General features: G+C 46.6%; 1 protein-coding gene and 1 long non-coding RNA gene across 5 annotated transcripts in view; one reads left to right on the top strand and one right to left on the bottom strand.

Annotated features, from left to right (window-relative positions):
- PAX2 (paired box 2) overlaps window positions 1–21691 on the bottom strand; it is an 85639-nt gene that overhangs the window by 32017 nt on the left and 31931 nt on the right. For 2 of the 4 annotated variants that reach the window (XM_050898648.1, XM_050898644.1), the window contains exons 4-5: window positions 19185–19270; window positions 16985–17104 (exon numbers count right to left, since the gene is read on the bottom strand). In XM_050898648.1, coding sequence (XP_050754605.1) covers window positions 16985–17104; window positions 19185–19270 — 206 coding nt within the window. The remainder of the gene's footprint in view (window positions 1–16984; window positions 17105–19184; window positions 19271–21691) is intronic. The other 2 variants (XM_050898646.1, XM_050898647.1) reach the window with 1 other exon arrangement.
- The window catches only part of LOC127017539 (uncharacterized), a 184286-nt gene that overhangs the window by 140924 nt on the left and 21671 nt on the right, over window positions 1–21691 (top strand). The gene's annotated exons all lie outside the window — the stretch shown is intronic.

Here is a 21691-nt window from a genome sequence, read left to right as displayed (position 1 = left end):
ACTACCAATAAAAATCACAGTCATAATAAAAGCGAATGTGACTGGCATGAGAACTGCCAGCCAGGTGACATAGCAGAACCCATCTAATTGTCAAAGCCTCCGAGGGAAATGCATCTGTCTAACGCAGCGGTGCTGAGCCAGCTGCTGAAACGCCATCCTTCTGCGCCAGCGAGGCGACCCTGTCCTCTCCTGCAGCCTGCCTTTGTCACTGTCCCTGCTGGGTGCTTAACCCAGAGCAGCCCTGTCCCACTCCCCGGGCACTCGCGGCTACGTGTGTTGCCCTTTCCCAAGTCACCCTTTGTGTTAAGACTGCTTTTTCCCTTTATCCAATTTCCCTTCTCTTTTTCCCCCCTCTGATGTGTTCCCGTGTCCCCGCACAGCCCGGGCCTGTCAGGCAGCTTTCCTGGCCGTCCCGGGGGGCCTCTCCCCGCACTGCCAGTTGTTGCAGTTTCAAACTCAATTGTTCTCCTCAGTACTGAGGCAAATGGAGTCATTAATTACCTTCTATCGGCTGGGCCGAGTTCAGAACGCGATCGATAGCCAGTGCTTGTCATTCACGGCAGCCAGCCCTGTGCAGACCCTCACGCTGCATTCGGCGCGGGTCCAGGAAGGAGCCCAGCACTATCAGACCCTGGCTTCAAACCCTGGCATCGAGCTCCTGCTGGGAATAGCAGACCTCCTGCGTCTGTGTCTGAGCCGACTCCCAAAGAAGGGAAAGATCAAGGACAAAGACCTTGGCTGAGGGAGCGGGTCACACATTTTCACATGGTCAGAAGTGTCTGGTACTGGTGTCCTGGTCTGCACAAGCTCATCCAGTCTGGCTGTCACAATGTTTCTAGAGACTCTGTTTGCATCCTCAATGATTATTAAACTAATACTGTACTCCCCACAATAGGGACAAGGGCAAGGACTGGCAGCCCTAATCTGGCGATCTTTTCGCCTGTGTAACTTTCTTGCCCTACTCAGTAGGGTTTGGAAAGGGACGGCTGTAAAATTTGGTTTATGTTTCCTTCCAGAAGAATTTTTGCAGCCTTTTGGGCAGCATGAAAGAAGGTGTCATCTCTAGATGGGTCAGTTCTGTATTTCAGCACGTAGTAGTGCTGCAAGAACTGTCAGGGCTTTGATTGTGATAACTGAACTGGTGGGGAGAAAGGTGAACCTCAAATTCAGATGGAAAGGATCCCAAGTGAGTGCAGGATAGAGATGACGGAGCATGGAAGGGGCTGGCAAGGTTCAGCAGTGCATAGGGAAAGAATGTTATCAGGGATCTACACTGTGATAGTGCAAGAAGATGTGGTACAAGTTCAGGTTATGTACAGTATCCTGCAGAAACAGGGATAGTGGGAGATGAGCGCTGGAGGAATATCACCTCAAGGAAGTGTATCAGCCTGTGTGAACTCTGCAGTTTTTTAGATTCCTGTGTCCATTTGCCTCAAGGGAATCCACAAGCCTGAATCTGAGTATGCAAATTGATGGTACTGTGCTGGTCCATGTGTCTCTGTAATTTAAGTGTGTCAGTGACACGTAAACGATGTGTATTTGTTACTTACATGCTCAAGCTCAGAGCAGAAAGGCTCAGAAACAAAGGGATTTTATGTTTTGAAATGAGGGTATAGCTCAGATGAGGAATCAGCGAGCAAGGAAGGCTGCTCATGCAGGGAAGTGAGAGTGCCTGACCGAGGAAGACTGAGATGTGTGCCGGTGCCTGACAGCTGGGGGGCTGCAGTGCTTTTAAGACAGGGGTTGTGCATGACAGAGCACCTCAGATGAAGCAGGGATGGGCAGTGCAGCTTTAATGCAGGGCTTACATGAGCAAAATGGCAATGCTCAATGAGAATGTAAATGAAATGAATTGTGTGTGCAAATGTGTAATGAAGTGTGTACTCAGATCTGTCTTGGATTATCATGGGAGCATGCAAATGTGCATTTAAGGAAGTGAGTGTGTGTATGCGTATGAAAATCATATGTATTTACTACAGCTTCTAAGTGTATGATTGCAAATTTGGCCCAGAGCATCTGGGAAACTAAGTCTGTACAGACTTAAGTTTGTGCGTTAGATAGTAATAATTAGCGCATCCAGCCCTACTGAATACACCAGTAAAGGCCTTTCCAGGTGTTAGGCTGCAAGCAGCTGCCTCGGATGTGTGTACAACATGTACTACAGCATGTGTGAGTGTGCAGATGAGGTGTGTTAGCCTGGGTAGTCAAAGCTGGTGGCTTCTGTGCAAGCAGTCACTGCAGCTTTGTGACCTTTGGGTATGCTGGAGGTGAGTGGACATATTCTGCTCTCAATCAGGTTGTTGCAAATCCACAACAATTCCCTTACCTCAGAAGAGGCACTGGAGATTTATACCATTGTAATGAGGGACAGAGTGTGGGTCCAATATCTCTTACTAGCACTATTAGGTTTGACTGTTAGCCAGATAGAAATGCAGCTGCCTCCAGGACCCAGTACACTCGCTTTGTTTATGTTGGCGGAGTAGCAAGCAGCACTATCACACAGCGGACCAGATCCTCCAGTTAGTGTAAATCTGTAAGTCTCTTGCATTCAGTGGTTATACTGATTTACACATCCTGAAAGTTATCAGAAGGGTTATCCTGATTTATGCTGTTGTGGTGTCCACAACATTGCCTTTAGTGCAGAGCCCTTGGGGAGAGCTGCTGCTGCAGGAAAGCAGGGCGCCAGGAGCTATGCTGTTCCCTCTGCCAGGGCAGAAGATGTTCTTAGCATCATTGGCATGACTTAGCTCCCTCCTCTCATCTTCCTAAGCCCATTTGTTGGGGAGCTACTTCTTGGCAGGATCCCCCTTGGTAAGCACATAAAAAAGAGTGGCTTTTGTTAGCTCCAAAGGACAGAAGCAACGCAAAAAATTACATCGCATGCAGCCCTAACTATGCTTGTTTAGAGAAACTGCTTGCATTTATGAAGTCTTTGGTGCGGAAAGCAGGGTTGCAAATGACTGCATCAGAGCGACAGTAAAGGCCATTAATTTCCTGTTATGTTTTCCTGTGTTGGGGGCTTTATTAATTTAATTTTACACTGTCGAACAACAGCGAGCGCTGACACCGCCACACTCGGAGGGTTTTTTTTTTTTCTCAAGCAGTGCTTTGCCTGACATGCAAATCAACACTGCTATCAGGACTGCTAGAGACAAGGAAGAGAGCACAGAGCTGGGCTGTCCCCATCCAGCCCCATCTCCCAGTTTCTGGGAGATCCCTGAGATTCCAGTGGAGCACACTGGCACCTGAGAGGCCACGAGCGCTGCGGCTCAGCAGATCTGCATCAGGCCATGGACACCTCTAGTGCACAGTCTAGAAAATATGAATTCCTCTTTAGCCTGCTGGGTTCCATTGGCTTGGTCCCCCACTAACCTGCCTCTTAATACCTCCTTTCCTTCTGTTTCCCTTGCTCTAGACTTTCCCTTCCTTTCATTCCACCTTATTTTCCCCTCATACACACTTTTACCTTAACCTTGCAAGTCAAAGAAGGCTATGCCTGCACCTGAGCCAGATGCTAGTGAATCATGTTATTGGAAGCTCTTCTGAGTCAGCACTAAACCAGTGCTCAAGCAGAGTGTTTTTAGAGCTGCCATTTTTGATGTGCCATAAAACAAAGGCTCCAATCACTCAGAGTCATTAAAATTCCCATGGCATTTTTTGCAAGAGTGCAGACATTAACCTGGCTGTCCTGAACAAAATCCAGCCTGAGTGATTACCCACAGCATATCTTAATTCTCCTGTGGTTTCATTTGGACATGGCACAGCAAAATTTCACTGTTGATGCTCTGTATTGTTCAACATCTGCCATGGTCCACCCGAGAGTCAGCCACATTGCAGTAGTAAATGAGATCTTACGAATGGGAAGGTTAATAAACAATGTATGATACAGGATGGGTAATTGCAAAATGCCATGCAATGAAAGAGCTACAGGCTTGTGTTATGCAGCAATCTGCTTGGACTGTCACCATGCAAACTCTTTTTTTGCTCATTCCTATAAAAACTGTAAATCATTAGCAGAGTAATTTGGAATCTTTCTGCATGAGCTCATATAAAGGCCCTTATTGGTATATGAAGGAACCTATACTATATGGTTCCTTCATATATTGGTATATGAAGGAACATATGGAGATATGTTCCAAATTGTAAGAGGTAGTCCCCAAACCAGAGGGGGCCCAGTCATGGGTAGCAATCAGTTTCACAAACAAGAGAGGCCTGTGCAGAGAAGAGCCATAAGTATCTTTGAGGATTAGCTAGTGGGGTATTTTTTTAATTTGCTGGGATTTAGTAAAGTTGTCCCAAACTCTAGGATAGTTCTGATCTGCTTGCAGAATCAACTCTTCTGTTCAAGGCCTACCTCTTCCCACACTAGATGCCAAAAGCGAAAGGAAAACAACAACAGCTCCTTTGGGAAACCAAGCATGGAAGTGTACCTGTCCTTTGTAACAGCCTTTTCTAAAGCATCTAAGAGAGGACTAGAAGGCACTCGAGACTTGATGGACATTTCATACACAATAACGGCCTCATTAAGGTTTAATCAGATGCCTACAAACCTGTTCCGATGCATATCCCCTAGCTTAAAAGCAGAATAACACCTCTCAGCTCCCAAAAAAGGCAGACCCAGTGAGAGAAACAAATCCTGACCTACTCCACATCCAAATGGAAACAGCGATACCCATGACCTAGCTCCTGTTCTGGGAAACAGTGATACCTATGACCTAGCTCCTGTTCTGGCACTGTGCTCCTGTGTTTTCCTGTAGCTGTTGACCTGTGCGGAAAGAGGAATTTGTACCTTGAACCTGATGGGATGTAATCAGTAGGATGCTTGGATGGATGAAGGAAAAGCAAAGGAGAAATGTGGACCTAGGCATTATTTTTACGTCCCTTGAGAAAACTGACATTTTAAAGGGCCTTAAAATGGGCATGAATTGCATTTGACACCTATTCAAAGTGTCCTTTATTTTATCTGATTGAGGCATGGAAAAATCACCTTCAAAGAATTATGGATGGAGACAGACAGAAGACAGACAGACATGTCTGCTATGTCTCGATAGATAGGTATCTGTAACTGCTTCTTTCAGGCCATCTACTGTTAACAGAGTTGTCCTCCATATGCAAGGTCTTAGAGCTTAGCCTAGCCTCTGCAGGCCAACACAAAATGCTGTTTGTTTCAGGTCTTGCTTGGCAGCCACAGAGGTAGCTGGAGGAAATCCAGTACTCCCTGAAAGGGTCTTAAAATGTTCACAAACTGCATTTTTCTTTAATATAAGTTCTTGTGGCAAAATTAAGCACACGAGTTTTTCTCTCTCTCCCCCCTCCACTTGAGTCACCTCCCTGCCCCTCACATATCCAGCCAGGATTCTCACGGGCTAATCACTTGGTGAGATCTTGTTGCTTCCCCCTGGGATCCAGTGAAACAAGGCTGGAGGATCCGATGCTGTCACTTAGGGAAGCAAAGAGCTCCTGCTTTCCTTCCAAACAGCAGCAACCCCCATTTTGGGAGGAGAAGGGCTTTCTCTCTGGCCCTGACTGAGAACAGGGTGCTTAGTGTTTTCCTTTAGCACAAGAAGACACCCCTCTATAGGAATGATTTACATGTATGAACGGCAAGCGATGCTTAACATTACATTGACGTAGACTTGGGAGTGCAGAGATAGCCAAATTGGGAGCTAATTGGTGCACTGGGGATTGACTGTTGGGCCCCCTTGGCTGCTGGGATGTGATCGGAAAGAGAGAGAGAGAGAGAAGGGGGGAGAGCAGGAGCCGTCCTCCACCGACGCCTCTCTAAAGGTTGGGATTCCTGAGGCCGCTGCTGTCTAGTGCTGTCAAGGTCAGCAGGTTCGGGTTCACTGAACGGTCAGGATGGTTTGAATTACTGGCACTGCCTGCCGATTCCTCCGCTGATCGTGATCTGTCTTCCAGCCCTAGCTGCGGGATGCTGCTCCCCGGCCATGTGCTACGCACGGTGTGGGGACAGGGAATGTCAGAGAGGCAGACGCTCTTGTTAAGAGGATAAGTTTTTAGGAAGATTTAAGGAGCCAAGGCAATGCCGAAGAAAGGCACACACTCCATGCGCTGAGCATGTGGAGACCAGGCTTCCAGAAACAGCAGTTCTGATCCGTTTTTCTTTTACCTGGAGAACTGCCCCCTGCAAGCTTCTGCCTTTCATGAAAGTTAGGAGAATGGCTTGAACAGGGCCTACCAAACCCTTATGGGGTGAAAAACCTGTTGGTGAAGACTTCTGTCCAATTCTATATAGGTAGAATGCTTAGTGAGCAAAGACTAATGTGCGAGTCTTTATGTAAACGATACTGCTAGGACATTTTCTCCCCAAACATACATAGCTGTGTGACCAGGCTAAAGGGCACGGGTAGCCAGGTGTGTTACTACAAGGTTGTCCGCAGGGAGCACCAGAAGGTGCTCAGAAAGCTGCCTGCCAATGTGCACCCCAGCAGGCAGGCTTGGAGCCACTGAAAGGGACCTCACCAGAGCAGGTGGGGAGAAGTCGTGTCTGCAGGGGTGTGAGTATGCACAGGTAGGCTGCTAGTGTCACAGACATGTGCCTGGGGTGGCATCAGCGTGTGGCTAACTGCCTAGGGGTGTGGGTGTGTGTGTATACTGTACACATGTGCTGTCCAAGCATCGTACATAGCAGCAGTGATAGCAGAAGTAACCATGTGAGAAAGAGCATGGCAGGAGAGAGCAACAAAAGGGAATCAGAAGAGGACTGGCGGCTGTGTGGAAGTAGCGTCCCGTGTTTGTCTTTGACAAGAATGTCTCCACAGGCATCACTGACTGGCTTTCAGTGGAGCTGTGCTACAGAGAAATCTGGCCCTCTCAGTCCATAAGCTAGAGTGCTTATTTTTGCTTCTTATTCTGAGGTTTGTCGTGTACCTCTGTGAGTCAGTTAGCTCCTGGGTGCAGTCACCTACATCTGCCTTTAGCTCTGTATACATAGCTTTCATACTCACACCTCTGCATCTGCCTACCACGCACATTTCTACACCTGGAGGAAACTCAGGGTAATGCTGAGAATGGAGCTGCAAGGGGCTGCCCATACCTGGTGCCCATACATGAGGGCTCTTGCGCAGCACTCTCAGTGCTCACCAAGACATGGAAGAGATCAGGGTTAACATCATGCAATCTCCTCTGTAAAAGGGAAGCCCTCGTCTCCTCTAAGCTCAGCGCAGGTATTCTAAGCAGATTCTCTGTGTGGCCTGGTCCCTATGCATTAGGAAGTACGTTGTGCCTAGCATCACCTCTGCTCTTGACTCCTCTCCCAGTTCCCTCTTCCACTGCAGAGCAATGGGCTCTGGCAAGAAGGGTCAGGGACAGTGCCCAGTATCGTGCTGGTTTACATTAATGAGATACACACAGTGTAATCTAGCAATGGAGTCAGCTCTACAAAAGGAGGTAATAGCAGGCTGCCATGAACAGAGCAGCTCAGGTAATTGGTTTATCTATCTAGAAGCAGTAGTAGCAATCTCTGCACAGACAGAGTAGCAGTAAAGTCTCTTCCTTAAGGCTATTTCCTTTGTCTTTTCAATTGCTTGCACATCCATGTGAGATAGAGAGAGAGAGAGGAAGAGAGAGAGAGCTAGAGAGAGAGAGAGGGAGAAATGTTAATTTGTGAATTAATGGCTTTTCTCAGCGGAATTGTAAATTCAAATGTCACCTCACAGGGTGACACTACGCTGGGCTGCTGAAGAAGCAATGATAAGATCCCCCCCCATCCCCACGCCGACATATACCCATGCCCCTCCCCTCCCTGAAAGATAGCTACGGAGTGGAACATGCTACTTTTAATTTGCAATAACACCACAGCAGAGGGATGCAAGAATGACTGCTTTCCGACCCTCCCTTCCACAACAAGCCGGGCCAGATCTTTCCCTTTCCACCTCTACCTCCTTCCACCCCCTCTTCAACCCCTCCCATTTTAAACTGAGTCCAAGACAACACATTATCTCAACTCCCCCCACCCCAAACTAATCAAAGGATGAGCTAAGGGAGGGCTCTTTAGAACGGATGCCTCTGCAACCCTCTCCTCTCCTGCAATAATCAGGTGAATTAATGACCCTGAAGTTAAAGTGAGCGCTGATACTCAGGCGTTGTGCAGCGTAGGGGAGAAAGCCTTCATTGTTTTCGAGCAGGAGGCGGGCAGCAGCAAGGGAGATTCATGGATGGAGATTGAATATGCAATTTTCTTTCACCTTGCCAAGAGCTGCCCCTGGGCTGTGCCTGGCCTAAATTTTTTTTTCCTCTTGCCATCTCTGCCTTATCCGGCCCTCCCACCTCCCTTCCATTCTTTCCAGAAAATTACCTTCAAAATTGATTTCCACTTTTACAAACAAATATAATGGGAACATGAGGGGGAAAAAAAAATCTTGGGCTGTGATGAATTAGGGCTGTCAGGTGCTTCCAAGTCTCCTTTGTTTTTGTTTTACTGCCCGTTAGGTTCTTTGTTTTTCCAGTAACTGGGAATAGTGCCCCTGCCCACACAGTCCCTATGGTCCATGGCTACCGTCACAGGATATGTCCATCACCTGATGGCATCACTGTGTTATCCCTGCTCTCCATCACTGTGATGCAAACAGCCACTGCTAACAGACTGCCCCAGCCCTTCACACCAAGATGCAACTGATCTCCTCGTGGAGACACTGCATGTCCCACACTGCTGGTGACATGGCTCCTACAGCCACAGTACAGGTCCACTGATTTGCCTCTGATCTTCTTCACCCTGCTCCTCCTGTTCTCCTTTGCCTTATTCAGCTGATTCTTGATGGAGGTTTCCCAGCCCTCTCTGTTCTGATAGATCAGCCTGGGTCATCAGCATGTCACCTTGATCCCTGTTGTGCCTCAGTGCCATGTCACCTTGATTCGATAGCAGTATTGCCCTTATGTCTCATTGCCATCTCACTTGACTCCAAAACAGTGTCATCCCTATCTCCTGCTGTCATGGCACCCCGATCCACTGTCACACCAGTCACCAACAACCCTCTAAAATACCATTTGCCTGCACACTGCCAGCTATTCCTGATCCCTTTTGCAGTTTATTCTGTCAGCCACTGTGCATTAACCTGGGATCCTCATGGATGCAGGCACCATGCTCCCTCTGACTCTCATACCCTTTACATCCACGAAAAAACGTAACAGCCACCTCCCTGAATGCGGGCAGACCCAGTGTACGACTCATCTAGAGTGAGCAAGAAGATCCAGAGCCAGGCAGGCACCAGCAAAGCCAGGGAGCATCCTCTGCACAGGTGGACACGTGGAGCAGGCAGAGACGCTGGGAGGAGTTGTAGCTGCCTGACTCCTGCTGACACATTAGCTGCAACAACCCCTCCCAGGAATGAGTCAAAAAGCGGAAGGAGAAGATCTAACCACAAACTAAATACCCATAAATAAACAGTCAGACAAGCACACATTCATGGCACTCACACAAATAAACCTAAGGAAAAGCTCTATGCATAAGTAAGACTCACAAAACGTAGCCAGTAACATTTAAAGACACAAGAATGCAAACTGGGACACAAGGAGGTACTAATGCAGGTGCATGTCAATTAAATGTAATTTCTGAATAAACAAGTAACTTACAAAAATATACATACACTAACTAAACAGCAACCTGGAACTCAAAGTAATTTCCTTAAATTCACATACACAAAATGAAATAATGTAAACAAATACAAACTATTTACATAAATAAACAACCTTCACACAGGCAAGAACAACCGATATATATATACAACATACACACAAATATATAACCCCAATGCAAATACACATCTGTACAAACTATATACAGAAGTGCACAGCACTAACAGGCTACATATTCATATCCAGCAACCACAAAGATACAGTGATACTCCAAGTATGTAACAACACATACACACAGAATATACATACAAATATACAACATTCACATATATGCTCAAAATGTGAATACAAATACCTGGCGTTCATAGAAATACATAGCACTAATACTGAGCCATACATGCCCAGACATCCATATGATCCACAGTATGCATTCTCCTACTAGGCAATATTATACACAGCTTAACATACACATTTTCCAGGTCTCCATAGGCATGCACAAAAATACGGGTCCAACCTGCCGCTCATCCCAGTACATAAACACAGATAAGTAGAAACCAGTGATCCTAACACAGAAATACAAAAAACAAACAAGCGTGCATTCCTAGAGACACAAATACACCAGCAGAGACGCACACAAATACAGCTGAAGCCAGACCAGCTTGTCTTCAGATAGTACCAAACCCTGCCAAACTAAGCAGCACTATAAGCTTTAGAAGCAGAGCATTCTGTCCAAACTGCTTTCTGTGATGTAAGCTGTTAACTCTCCCTTACCTGAAGTCCTCCTGAGGAATGCGTACCCCCCAAACTCCCAGGGTGTGTGCAGACACACACACACACACACACACAGAGTTTCTCTTGCTTACAGACTGACCTCCAGATTCATGGTGCAACAGCCCACATTTCTGACAGTGCTGTGCTGCGTATTCATTGTCCTCTCCTTTATCCAGTTTCCCCCTCCTCTCTTTTTCCACACATACTCTCCCTTTTCTGACCATCCTCCTGCAGTTTATTTAGAGAGGTGCAGGATGAGTAGCAGGCGCCTTTCTTATGTCCTCCTAGGAGTCTAACCAGCCAAAGACCCTCAGGAGGGAGAAGTGGGTGGCTGCTGAGAATAAACTCCCTTTTCAATTTACATTTTCATCTAGAATGGAAGGGAGTGTTACCTACACTTGTGTGTATAGACACAATGAGCCTGGATGTCCCCTGTGACAACTGCTGTTTGCAGTAATACACCATCGCTGCAAGCTGACAGCCACTGGAAACTCAGCCACGCTGCATGAAACAACACAGTCCCAGGGAAAGCAGGAGGAAGACACTGAGAGCATGTGAAACACTCCAGAAACTGCTCACTCTATGTGCACAGCCATCAACTGCTGGCTGCACACCCCACAACTGTGTGTGATGGTTGGAACATGGGGTTAGCACCTGAGGCAATGTAACTGCATGTGTCTCCAGTGTCATTAAGACTATTGCTGACCTGCAATAAAGCAATCATATAGAATAACGCAAACACATCAGCTGTGGTGACGAAATCACAGCATGAAACACTGCAGCCACACCACAGACAGTAGTGCTGTTGTGTCACCTGCAGGGCTCCCAACACACTCTGTTGTCTTCAGCAACACAACAGTTTTGGGAGAACAGAAATACACCTAATACGCCCAGAGATGAACGTATGCCCAGAGGTGCCATGATACAGTCAAGTGGAATGACTCACTGATACTCTTCGCAAACGTATGCAGGCAGCATAGGAAAATGAATGTATTTCCCTACAGGACAGTTAAGGGCTAGTCCTCTCTGCACTCGTACAACTACAGCACTGGTAAAGCATCATCATACTGCAGATAAGAGCATAAGCTCGCTGTATGTCCTGAAACAACCCCAATATGCTGTGGAACAATATGGTCATACTTCGTGAAAACACACAATTCTCAAAGCAGCACTGCAGTGACATAGCCATATTGACTTCACTCTCCTGGCCAGGTGACAGTCTGTTGTCAATCAACAAATTACATCAGCTGCAGTAACAACTATATGAATTGCAATGACAGTACAGTACAGCCTGCACCAGTGTACCGACAATTACTACATTGAAACAACCTTATTGCATGCCATGATGCAGACCTACCACCAGAAACAATTCACAGCCACCTCTGTGAAGTGTGTAACAGCCTTGAGTGTAATGGGGTGGCATAGCAAGCAGTGATACAGTTAATCTCATCATTAGTGTCACAAACCCACAACCTATAGCGATACAGTTACAACAACATGATAACCACAGCCACGCTGCCTGCAAACACATATTGATGCCACTGACAATGACACAAAGTCACCTGAAATGTCACAACTACGTCTTCCAAATTATATTATCATTGCCACTCTGAACAACACAAACGGGATCATACTTGCAGTGGCACACTCAGCTGCTGTATATCTGCTCAAAACCTCAGACCTTCTTAAACACGTTACACATCTCTCCTCTCTGCACTGCTTTCCACTTAAACAATTGAGTTCAAAATTTTCTTCAAGACAGTCGATGTCCTGGGGCAGTATCTAAAAAAACAACTTTCAGGACTGGGACTGTTGCAGATCTCCCTGCCTCACACTCCACTCTACTTTCCCAGTAGGAAAATGAGATCATGGCCAGGTAGGAAAATCCCCAAGCTGAACACTGTCAAAACCCTGCCCTGCAGTCAGAGTCCTCCCATTTGGAGTGAGGGAAGAGAAAACCACCTGTAACAAAAGTAATGCTTCTCAGTAGAGGGTGTTGTGGTAATAACAGTCAGAAAATTATGCACGCAGCACCAAAGAGAAGTGCAGTGACGCTGCCCATCCTGCAGCTACAGGACTAACAGTGCAAATGTTCCTACTGCTAGTAGGCAGCACCCTGTTCCGCATAGCTCAACCCCATTTTGAAGAGTACGGTGAACCACCTGCACTGATACAGCTAACACTCTGGAAAACACCACCAAACCTGCCGAAATGTTGGTGACCCTTTACTGTCTACCTGCACTGACACAGCCTTGCATCGCTTACTTCAACGTAAATCACTCTAGTCATCAAAATGACAGGTGAAGAAAGGAAAGGAGGAACTTCTGCCTTCTCAGGTTTGCTCCCCCATCTCCGCTGGGGATTCCTTTACTGCAAACAGCCCAAGTATTTTTGCCATTTACAGTGGCAATCACTCCGTCCCCTCCTCTCCCACAAACCTACTGCTGATATTAGCACTGATCATACTAACAAGCCTGTGGGTTTTATTACTACTGATACTAATAATACTGGACACATTACGTCTGCTCCTGCCAATAACAGGCTGCAGATATGATCCCTGCTAATGCTGATAATACTGGGGGATATTATCTCTGCCATTGTCGGCACTGCAGATATTATTGCCAGTAATGCTGTCAAATACTACAGATATTGTCAGGGACCAAGATTAATAATGCTGAGAATGTTACAGCACCAGCCTTACTGGAAGACGAATCCCAAATGAGAATTTGGGTCTATAGAGGAAGTCTGTGGCCTGCTATGGAGAGAAAGAGCTATCTCTAATAACAGTGGTTTTGTAAAGATCCCAAAAGTTTCACGCAGCTGGAGATGCTGTGGTATGCAGGGAACAGTTTGAAATACAGTTTTCATATTATCTAATTATCTATCTGTCTATCCATCCATCTATCTATCCATCCTTCCCTTTCTCCTGATCTCTCCCTTTTTCTCCTTATACAGTGCTCAAGACTACAGTATGAGTGATACTAATTTTTTGTTAGTGCCTCTGGGTCACCCCAATTCTCATCCTTTTAGCTATCAGTCAGGGGGTTATGGAACAACAGAAATATTTGCGTATTATTTTTCCCCTTTATCCTTCTGGACTTCTTATTGCTGCTCCTTAGTCTGACAATGACCCTGCTGAGCTTGGCCTGCCATCACAGTATAGTACAACATTAGGATCATGAAGAGCCAGGAATTTCTGTTTCCAGCTGCAGCTTGGTACTGCAAGACCCTCAGTGGTCTTGGGAAAGTCATTACATGCTGCAGGGCCACTTCGGCCTCTGGAAGTTGGTGGGTGTAAGTGGTGGGGAAGGTCAGAGGGAAATTACAGCAACACTGGCAGTGCCCATAGACCGCAAGAAATGGCACACACTGTGCTGCACAAGTGGTGGTGAACTTTTTTAGCCAAATTATTTAAAAAATCATAGGAGACCAACTCTCTGCTTTGTCTAATCTGTCACAGAAGTCAGAGGGTTCACAATCACTGGTCAAAACTGAAACAAAAGGAATACATGGTCTTAACAAGGCAAATCCTGACCATCCTTCCTAGGCACTCACCTGAGGAAGACAGACCGAGTTTTGAGGAAAGACTTGTGATCTGACAGGTCCTTGTTGTGACTAGTAGAGACTCAGAGCTACCTCCCTGCTAGCTCTCTCTCAATGCCATAGTCTCTCCAGGCCACTCTTGCAGTGGCAACCAGCACATTTGGTAGGTTGGGATTTCCCCTCTTCCCTCTAACTCCCTGTGAGGGACACACCTGGCTGTCACCGTCCATCGCTGAGCCCACCTCATGTATCTGTCTGGCTCCTTCTGTCCAACTCAGGAGTTCTGCTACATCATCTTGACACATAATTATCTCTCCTCTTCTTAATCATCTGTGCTACTGTCTAATGCAGGCACCAGCTGCAGCAAGGAGGACTTGGGGGAGGGGGTGTGCTCAGATAGAGGCTCCTCTGTCTTTCTCCCACCCTGTTCCCCCCAGCCATCAGAGAGGTTGCTAACAAGGTTTTCAGAACCAGGGATTCAAGAGTAGCTTGGTACTTCCCCCCTTTATGCTGAACTGCATTCCTCACAGAGGAATCCTTGCAGCAGAGCTGGTCCAACAGAGTGGAAAGAAAGAGACAGCAGTGCTGCTGCTTCTGCCTCCTTTGGGGAAGAGCCACCCCCAAAATGCTGGGAAAGTAGACGTGCATTGGGAGCTCATAAGGGCTTTTCAATGCGAGAATAGACCCTGCAGTTAAGAATCTGCAACAAAACAGTGCTCAAAGGCTCTGGGAAATACTGAGAAGGTGTATGCATCCAGCATGAACATGAAAGAAATACCTGCACTGGATTTCTTGCCAGGCTTTCCTAATCCCCATCTCCGCTAGGAACAATCAGAGCCCTCAGAGCTACAGGGGAGATTGCCCAGGAGCGAGTGCAGATCACTGGCTGTGCAAAACCTACCCTTGGACCCTTCTGGCCTTAGGACCCAACCCTACAAAGTGATGATGTCTTTCAGCATTTCTTAAGGCCAGTGTGAGCCCAGATAACTCAACTCTTGGCTAGGGGTGTTTAGCAGCTGGCAGGGGGTCCCATGCGAGGTTTCACTGGGACAGCAGCGCGACATCTCCCTGAAGCAGATACCTGGGATGGCAGGATGAAGGCTGTTCTCTAAGGCAGTTGCAGCTGTGTCATGTAACTGCCACCTAAAACTCTGAGAGCTAAAGACAAGCAACGTCTCCAGGATTGTCTGGTACCTTTTTGATTCCTAGTGGGATACATGGGCTCTTGGCCAACAGCAGAGAGTCGCAGAGTGTTGCTTGCCCTTCATAAATCAAATCTGGGATGAGCTAAGGACAGGCACAGAGAGTTGTTCTTACTGTCAATATATCATTGTGAAGTGTCAGTCTTAGATGGCTGCTTGGTTGTTTCTGTGTTTAATTGTACTGCTCCAAAAAAGCTCAGGTTCTCAGGCTGGAATTGACTGTGTGGCTGCACCTAAAGTGGGATGATCTTTCCAGGTATTTGGAAAGAATAGCTGCTAAAGCCAAATTGAACTGCTTCATTTCAAAACGAGATATGGAGGCACCATGTTGAGAGCTGGTGATCACCACACTGGACTGTATGAGAACAGGGGTTCACAAAAACCCCAAATAACTGCCAAGAGATTTGCACAACCATTAGAGAAACTTGTCACTCAGTTTGAAATGTCACTATTTCCTGTATATGTAGTGATGGGAAATGCTGGAGGGGTTTGCAACATTTGCAGTCTCCTATTCCTGACATTTTTTGGCTTTGAGGCATTGACTCAGCCCTTCCATTGCTACACTTTTCTCTTAGCTGGGCCCTACTGCCATCTAGCTGGGAAATGGATCTTCCTCTGGGGCCTGATCCAATTTCCAATGACATCAGCAAAAATCTTCCCATTTGCTTTAATAGGAGCTGGATTGAGTCCTTGCCTCTAGTTTTACTTTGTATTAGGGAGAAAGGGGTCATGATGACTGCCTTTTTTTCTTGGGATTATTGTGTTTATTTGGATCAAAGACTTACAGATGTGAACTTCACCAGAACCAATGCTGAGAAAATTACTAGCAAAACCCCAAAATGCAGCATTTCTCTCAGGAGAGCTTTCTCTTCTCACCACGTATCACAGAGAACCCTCATGTTCTCTTGCACTGCACAGCCTTGGGATTACAGCACATGCAGCCCACTGAGCCACCTGTACTGCTAAGAGGTCGCCCCACGCAACAGGCAACAGTGGAAAACAACATACTGAAGGCAGGGCTGAACCGAACTAACTGGTCAGGCACTACTCTTAGAAAGTTCACCTTCTGGCCTCCAATTTTTGAATGCATCAAATTAAAAGAGCAAGATTTAAGAAAGAAAGTTTACAAAGCCACCATAAGAGCACCAAGACCTTACCCACCCCTCCTGACTCAGTCTATCTAGACCTGAGGCTCCAGCTTTTGGCTCATTTCACTTTGCCCTGAGTCCTTCCCAGCAGGTAGGAAGGAAAAGGAGATAGCTTAATCCTAATTCCTTAGAGCCCTAGCGAAAGCCTTAGATAACAACCTTAGGGCCAAGAGTACTCAGAAGACCTCCTGTTCTGCTTTCAGACTGTTGCAAGCATGGCAGTTCTGCTGTGGTAGATGCTACCCATTGAAAACTGGGCCCTTATGATCACCAGCTAATGTCGCTCATGGCACGTCACAGGGCAGAAACTTGTTTGCAAGGGGAATGAAAGATAACTCCCACATTGCTGGTGCATCTCCGAGATGGCATTTTGTTTGAAAATGAGTGAGTCGGGAAACCGTGTTTACCCGCAGTTCAAAGTCCGGGCACCTGCTGGCACCTGGGGAGTTCAGTTCCAGCCGTTTCCAGCAGTGAATGAACATGGGATCAGCTCCAGCAATGGAGACGGCTCTCTGCCTGCCGAGCAGATGTCTGGAGACGCAGCCTGTCATGAAAGGGCCTCGGAAGAAGAGCATTCCAAGCCAGCAGGGCAGTGGCGGGGAACTGGTCTCTGTTGCTAAAACTGATCTAGCCCCTGGAGCAGCTGCAAACCTTGGCCTGAAATTGGAGCCTGTACATGGGGACAAAGAATATAAAAGGGAGGATGAGCTTCTCCCCTCCCCCTACCTTCATCACGTTTCCTCTTCTCGCCATTCGACCGAGGAATCCCCAGGATCCCGTTAATGGAGTAAGAGCCCACTGGATCATTGGAGGCACTGGAGACGGGAGGGGATGCTGTGCTGGGCACTGGACAAAAGGAAAAGGGAAAAAGGGCCATGAGGAGAGCAGCACAGCACTCAGGGATCCCCCAGCTGAAAGCTACGCATGCCACCAGTCTCATAGGAAAGCCTGGGCACTAAGCAGACTCCCAGTCCCTCACACTGAAGGACTCATACTCGCTCTACTGCTAATGTTGCTGCATCTCAGCTTTGCCAGTCCATTCCTATACCGTAGCTCCACAGCCTTCCAGTACAGGGCCGTTAACAACAAGCAAGTGTATTCCAACACGAAGCTGAACCTTATTGTTATATCCCAGTTCAGAGCAGGCTTCCCAGTGCATGCCATGGTAACTGAGTGCAATGCTGCATAGGCCACATTCTCTAGTGACTTCCTAGTCCATCCATATTTTGCCAGATCATTTCCTCTCAGCATTTTTCCTACCAGGAGTGCACATGTTCTGTCTTAGCCAGACCAGCCTCTTATGTGTGAACCCAAAACACTCATTGAAAAAGTATCTTCTTAGTATAGGTTAGAAGTGCTTCAGTGTTGGGCCAATAAATTCAGTTCCCTACTAGAACAAACAGTGAGTCAGTAATACATACTCCAATCCAGATTAATAAAAATCTAGTGTCTTCCTTTTGCACTAACCAATGTCAGCAGGCAGACTCCTCTTGCCACTCAGGGCTGTCCAAGATTGCTCATGTGTTTCCAATATATCAGAAATGACAAGTCATCCAGATTAGAAATGATCACTTCATGACAATCAGGGCTTTAGAGTTTAGAACAAGTAGAGCTATGGATCCAGTAGGCATGCCCATTATGTCCCAGCGTGTCCCAGTAATGGGGAGAATATCCCAATTCTCTAGGCCACTACCCATCATTCAGGTCATAAAGCACTGACCTGAAGCAATCAATACCTCCAATACAAGCCTTCCAGGATGGAGCAGAACCTGTCAACACTATTTGATGTAGACCCACACTTCCCAGTACATCCCAGAGCAATGAGAGACTCCAGTAGCAGCACTCACAATCACTATCCCAGCTCAGCCAATGCATTCCCTAGACATTGCACCACTTTTCCAAGGAGGAAAAATATCTGCCAGCTCCATCTGTTGTGGTCAGTGATTCCCAGTCCAGTGAGCAAGTCCAGATTAAAAGGGCATCCAGAAATGCTCTTCCATACTGGCCCATTAGTTCCACTGTGCTCCTGAACACAATTCGTGTACAGGATTATATCTGCCAGCTCTGTCCCATGTAGATCAGCACCTTCCAGTAAATCCTTGTATAGCAGCTGATTCTCAGTACCCAACAGTATCCAAGACAGTGTCTTAGGCCAGGAATAAGCCACTGTATTTCACAGTATCCCAGAATACTGCATGGTTTTCCTGCTCTGAATTGTTACTGGATAAAGCTATGCTAGCAACAGCAGACATATGCACCATGCAGCCCAGAGTGAAAAGTACCTCATCACACATCTCACAGTATGTTTAAACACAACAGACTAGAAGACATTTGGTCACTTTATTACAGCCTCCATCTTCTGCTCACCTCGATAAACCCATCTCCCCCAGCAGAAAGTGCATTTTCTCAGTGAAATACACCCATGGGATACCTGGCTGCAGAGCTAGAACAATGAAGAACTCAGTTGTGAGGCATTGGGAATATCTTACCCATGTCTGTGTATTACTAGCTCTAAGAAATGGACCAGTTCCAGCAAAGGGAGAGAAGAGAAATTGGGAGAGAGAGGGGAAAAGAGAGTCAGAGTAAGGAGACAAAAGGTGAAGACTGGTGCTTAGACAGGATAGCGGTAAATACATCTCTCTAGGGAGGTGAAGGAGAGAGCGTGAACATGAAATGGATGTTAAGGCAGAATCACTTTGGGCAAACCCCTACCTTGTGCTGGTTTCTCTGCCATGATTCCCTTTTCTGCAATGCAACGAGGGAAATGAAGAACGGAAACCTCTGATTTCCATTGAGGCTTCTTTCCCCCCACCCCCTCCTCCCTTTTGCTCTGCTTAACATCTGCCTGTCAGACTTCGTTCCCTCAGCTAAGCTTCATCCTCATTGCCACTTGTCCTGTCACCACCCCTCATGACAGTCTTCTTACCGATAGTATGTCCTGGTGCAGTCACACCTGTCCCGCTCCCGTCTGGTGTTGGGTGAAAAGGTTGCTGAACTTTGGTTCTGATGATCCTGTAAAAGAGCAAAACATGTTCAGAACTCAACTGCAACTTCTGTGTGCCTTTGCATACCCATGATCCCAGCTAACAGAACCTGAAGGCCTGATCTGAGCTCCGGGTGTAGCAGAGTGGCTTCATTTGCCTTCTGGTGGTCCTGATTCTACTGCTTTAATGGTCCAGTTCCCAGAGAATTGTCCTTGCTCTGCTCTGTCATCTTTTCCCCAAACTTGGGTATTCACTGCGTAACTATGATGCTCAGTGAACGAGCTAGGATCTCCTGTGTGTTAGCAACTGCATTATCATTTATGATCTGATCTGCCAGCATGATCGCAAGGCAGTCTTTGCAGCTAATAGAGCCACTGCTGGATTTACAAACGGTGTAGATTTAATTTTGTTGTGTACCTAAAAAATACCTTTATGGCATAGAACTAAATGCTTTGAACTGATGGAAGGCTTGCCCAAAGCCCTTGCCCTTCATAAATGAGAAGGTGGGAGCAGAAGGCATCTGTAGGAAGTGGTGATGGGATATAGATCACCAGGAAAAAGAAGCTCCAGCAAAGAGGACAAAAATTGGTGTTTATCAGCTGGTGAATGAACACAGCGTGGGAACTCAAAAAGATGTCTCAGTGAATGCCACAAAGCTCATAATGCAGCTCAGAATGAAAATAAACTGAACTGTAATTGTCAGTGCTCCATTTCTTGTTACATGAAATCTTTCACCTCTAGGTCACTGGTTTAAATCCAGCTGAGGTCAGTGGTGAAAGAAAATCACTAGCGCCTAGTACTTGACTGGCAAGGTCCCTGCCTACTGGCAGATGCTGGGTATCTGTGACTCAGGAATGACTGTCTCACCAAGGAACTCAGCAAATAAGCCACGACCTGTGGAGGCCATGGAGACCAAATTCCTTTCTGAAATTAAAACGAGCCTCTCCAATTAGAGTGAAGGCTGCAGATGCTCTTCAGCCTGAGTTTCTGGAACTCTCAGCCCTGCATTATATTAGCTTTAACTTCTCCCCAAAAATCTCTCCAGAAAGTGAAAGCAAATAACACATTCTCCCTGCCCACCCGAGAGCTTCCCTTAAAGGTTCATTCTAAAGAATGAGTTGACAAAACTTCAAAGAGCAAATGTGTGGCTAGTGGGCGGTGTTGCATGGATAGAGATAGGCAGAGACATTGAGAGAGCATTTTTGAAAAAGCACAACTCCTGAGAGTGAAACCTTCTTAGGAAAAGAAAGGTATTTCAGAGCATATCACCTCAGCATGTTAGGAAACTCTGATACACACATGATGAAGTCTGGGCGGTAGCTGGAGTGGCAGAGAGGCTGCCTGGGACATAGCTGAAGACAGGGAATGTCAAGGTTCTAGCTGGGGATGGAGATCAAGATCCTCACCCCATATAGGTCAGTGGTACCAGGGGCCCTCATCTATAGCTGCTGAGGACCTACACAGAAGGTGTCTCAGGGCCTCGAGGCCAGAGTCTGAGGTCATGCTGATTTGCACCAGCTGAGGAGCTGATCTGAGAAGTCTGTGCTAGGGCAAATAATGTAACTTTTTTCTTCTTTTCTGTTTTTTTCTTTTCTTTTCTCTTCTCTCGCATTCCCCCTAAAACCCCCTGAAGTGCCACTCTGGTTGTGTGAGTTTATTGATTTCCCCCAGACCAGAGAAACAGAAAGAGGGGATGGGGTGCAGGCAAAGGGATGGAAATAGAAAGCTATAAATTATTTGTGACAGGAAAGCAATAGTGCCAGAGTGCTGAGCACAAGTCTCGTGTCACTATTAGATTCCTTTTAGCCTGATGACACTGTAAAAGAGGTTAAGTGTCTGATGGAATCGTACACCTTGGGGGCAGGGGCAGTCCAGGAGCAGAACAAGCCACAGAGAGCGGGTATATCAATTCTCCAGGCCAATAATATTCCCCTCATTGATCGCAACACAAAGTTCAAAAATCTCATTATAGCCAGGCAGACCTGGAACTTTTTAAAAATCAATAGAGTGATATAATGTATGTATACTTTGTATAAATGTATCTATCTATCCATCCATCTGTCCGTCTATCCAAAATCTGCCTGAGGGTGTCTAAGTTAACCTACACATTATACTGTGTTATGTTCTATTGTAGTGTAGCATAGTGAATGGATTAGAGGATTTCCCCTGCAGCCTTAGATGACATATTACGAAACGTCCTGTTAGCACTGAGGTGACATCAGATGGTTCCATTCATACTGAGATATGACATCAGATTCGCCATTTGTACTGGGAGGTGGCATCAGACAGCTCAGCTTCTACTGAAGGGAACAATAAGATGAGCCTAATTCTACTGGATGGCCGATCAGGCTGTGCTGAATCATGCTGCATGAAAATTGCAAAGTCTCGAAAAGCCGTTTAGAGTAAAAACAGCCTGTGAAACGGTGGTGATATAAAATGCCTGTCCATA

This window comes from Gymnogyps californianus, chromosome 6 (genome assembly GCF_018139145.2).
Source record: "Gymnogyps californianus isolate 813 chromosome 6, ASM1813914v2, whole genome shotgun sequence".
NCBI classification, from domain to species: domain Eukaryota; kingdom Metazoa; phylum Chordata; class Aves; order Accipitriformes; family Cathartidae; genus Gymnogyps; species Gymnogyps californianus.
The sequence above is the reverse complement of the archived record's forward strand: the minus strand, read 5'-3'. Positions and strand labels throughout refer to the sequence as shown.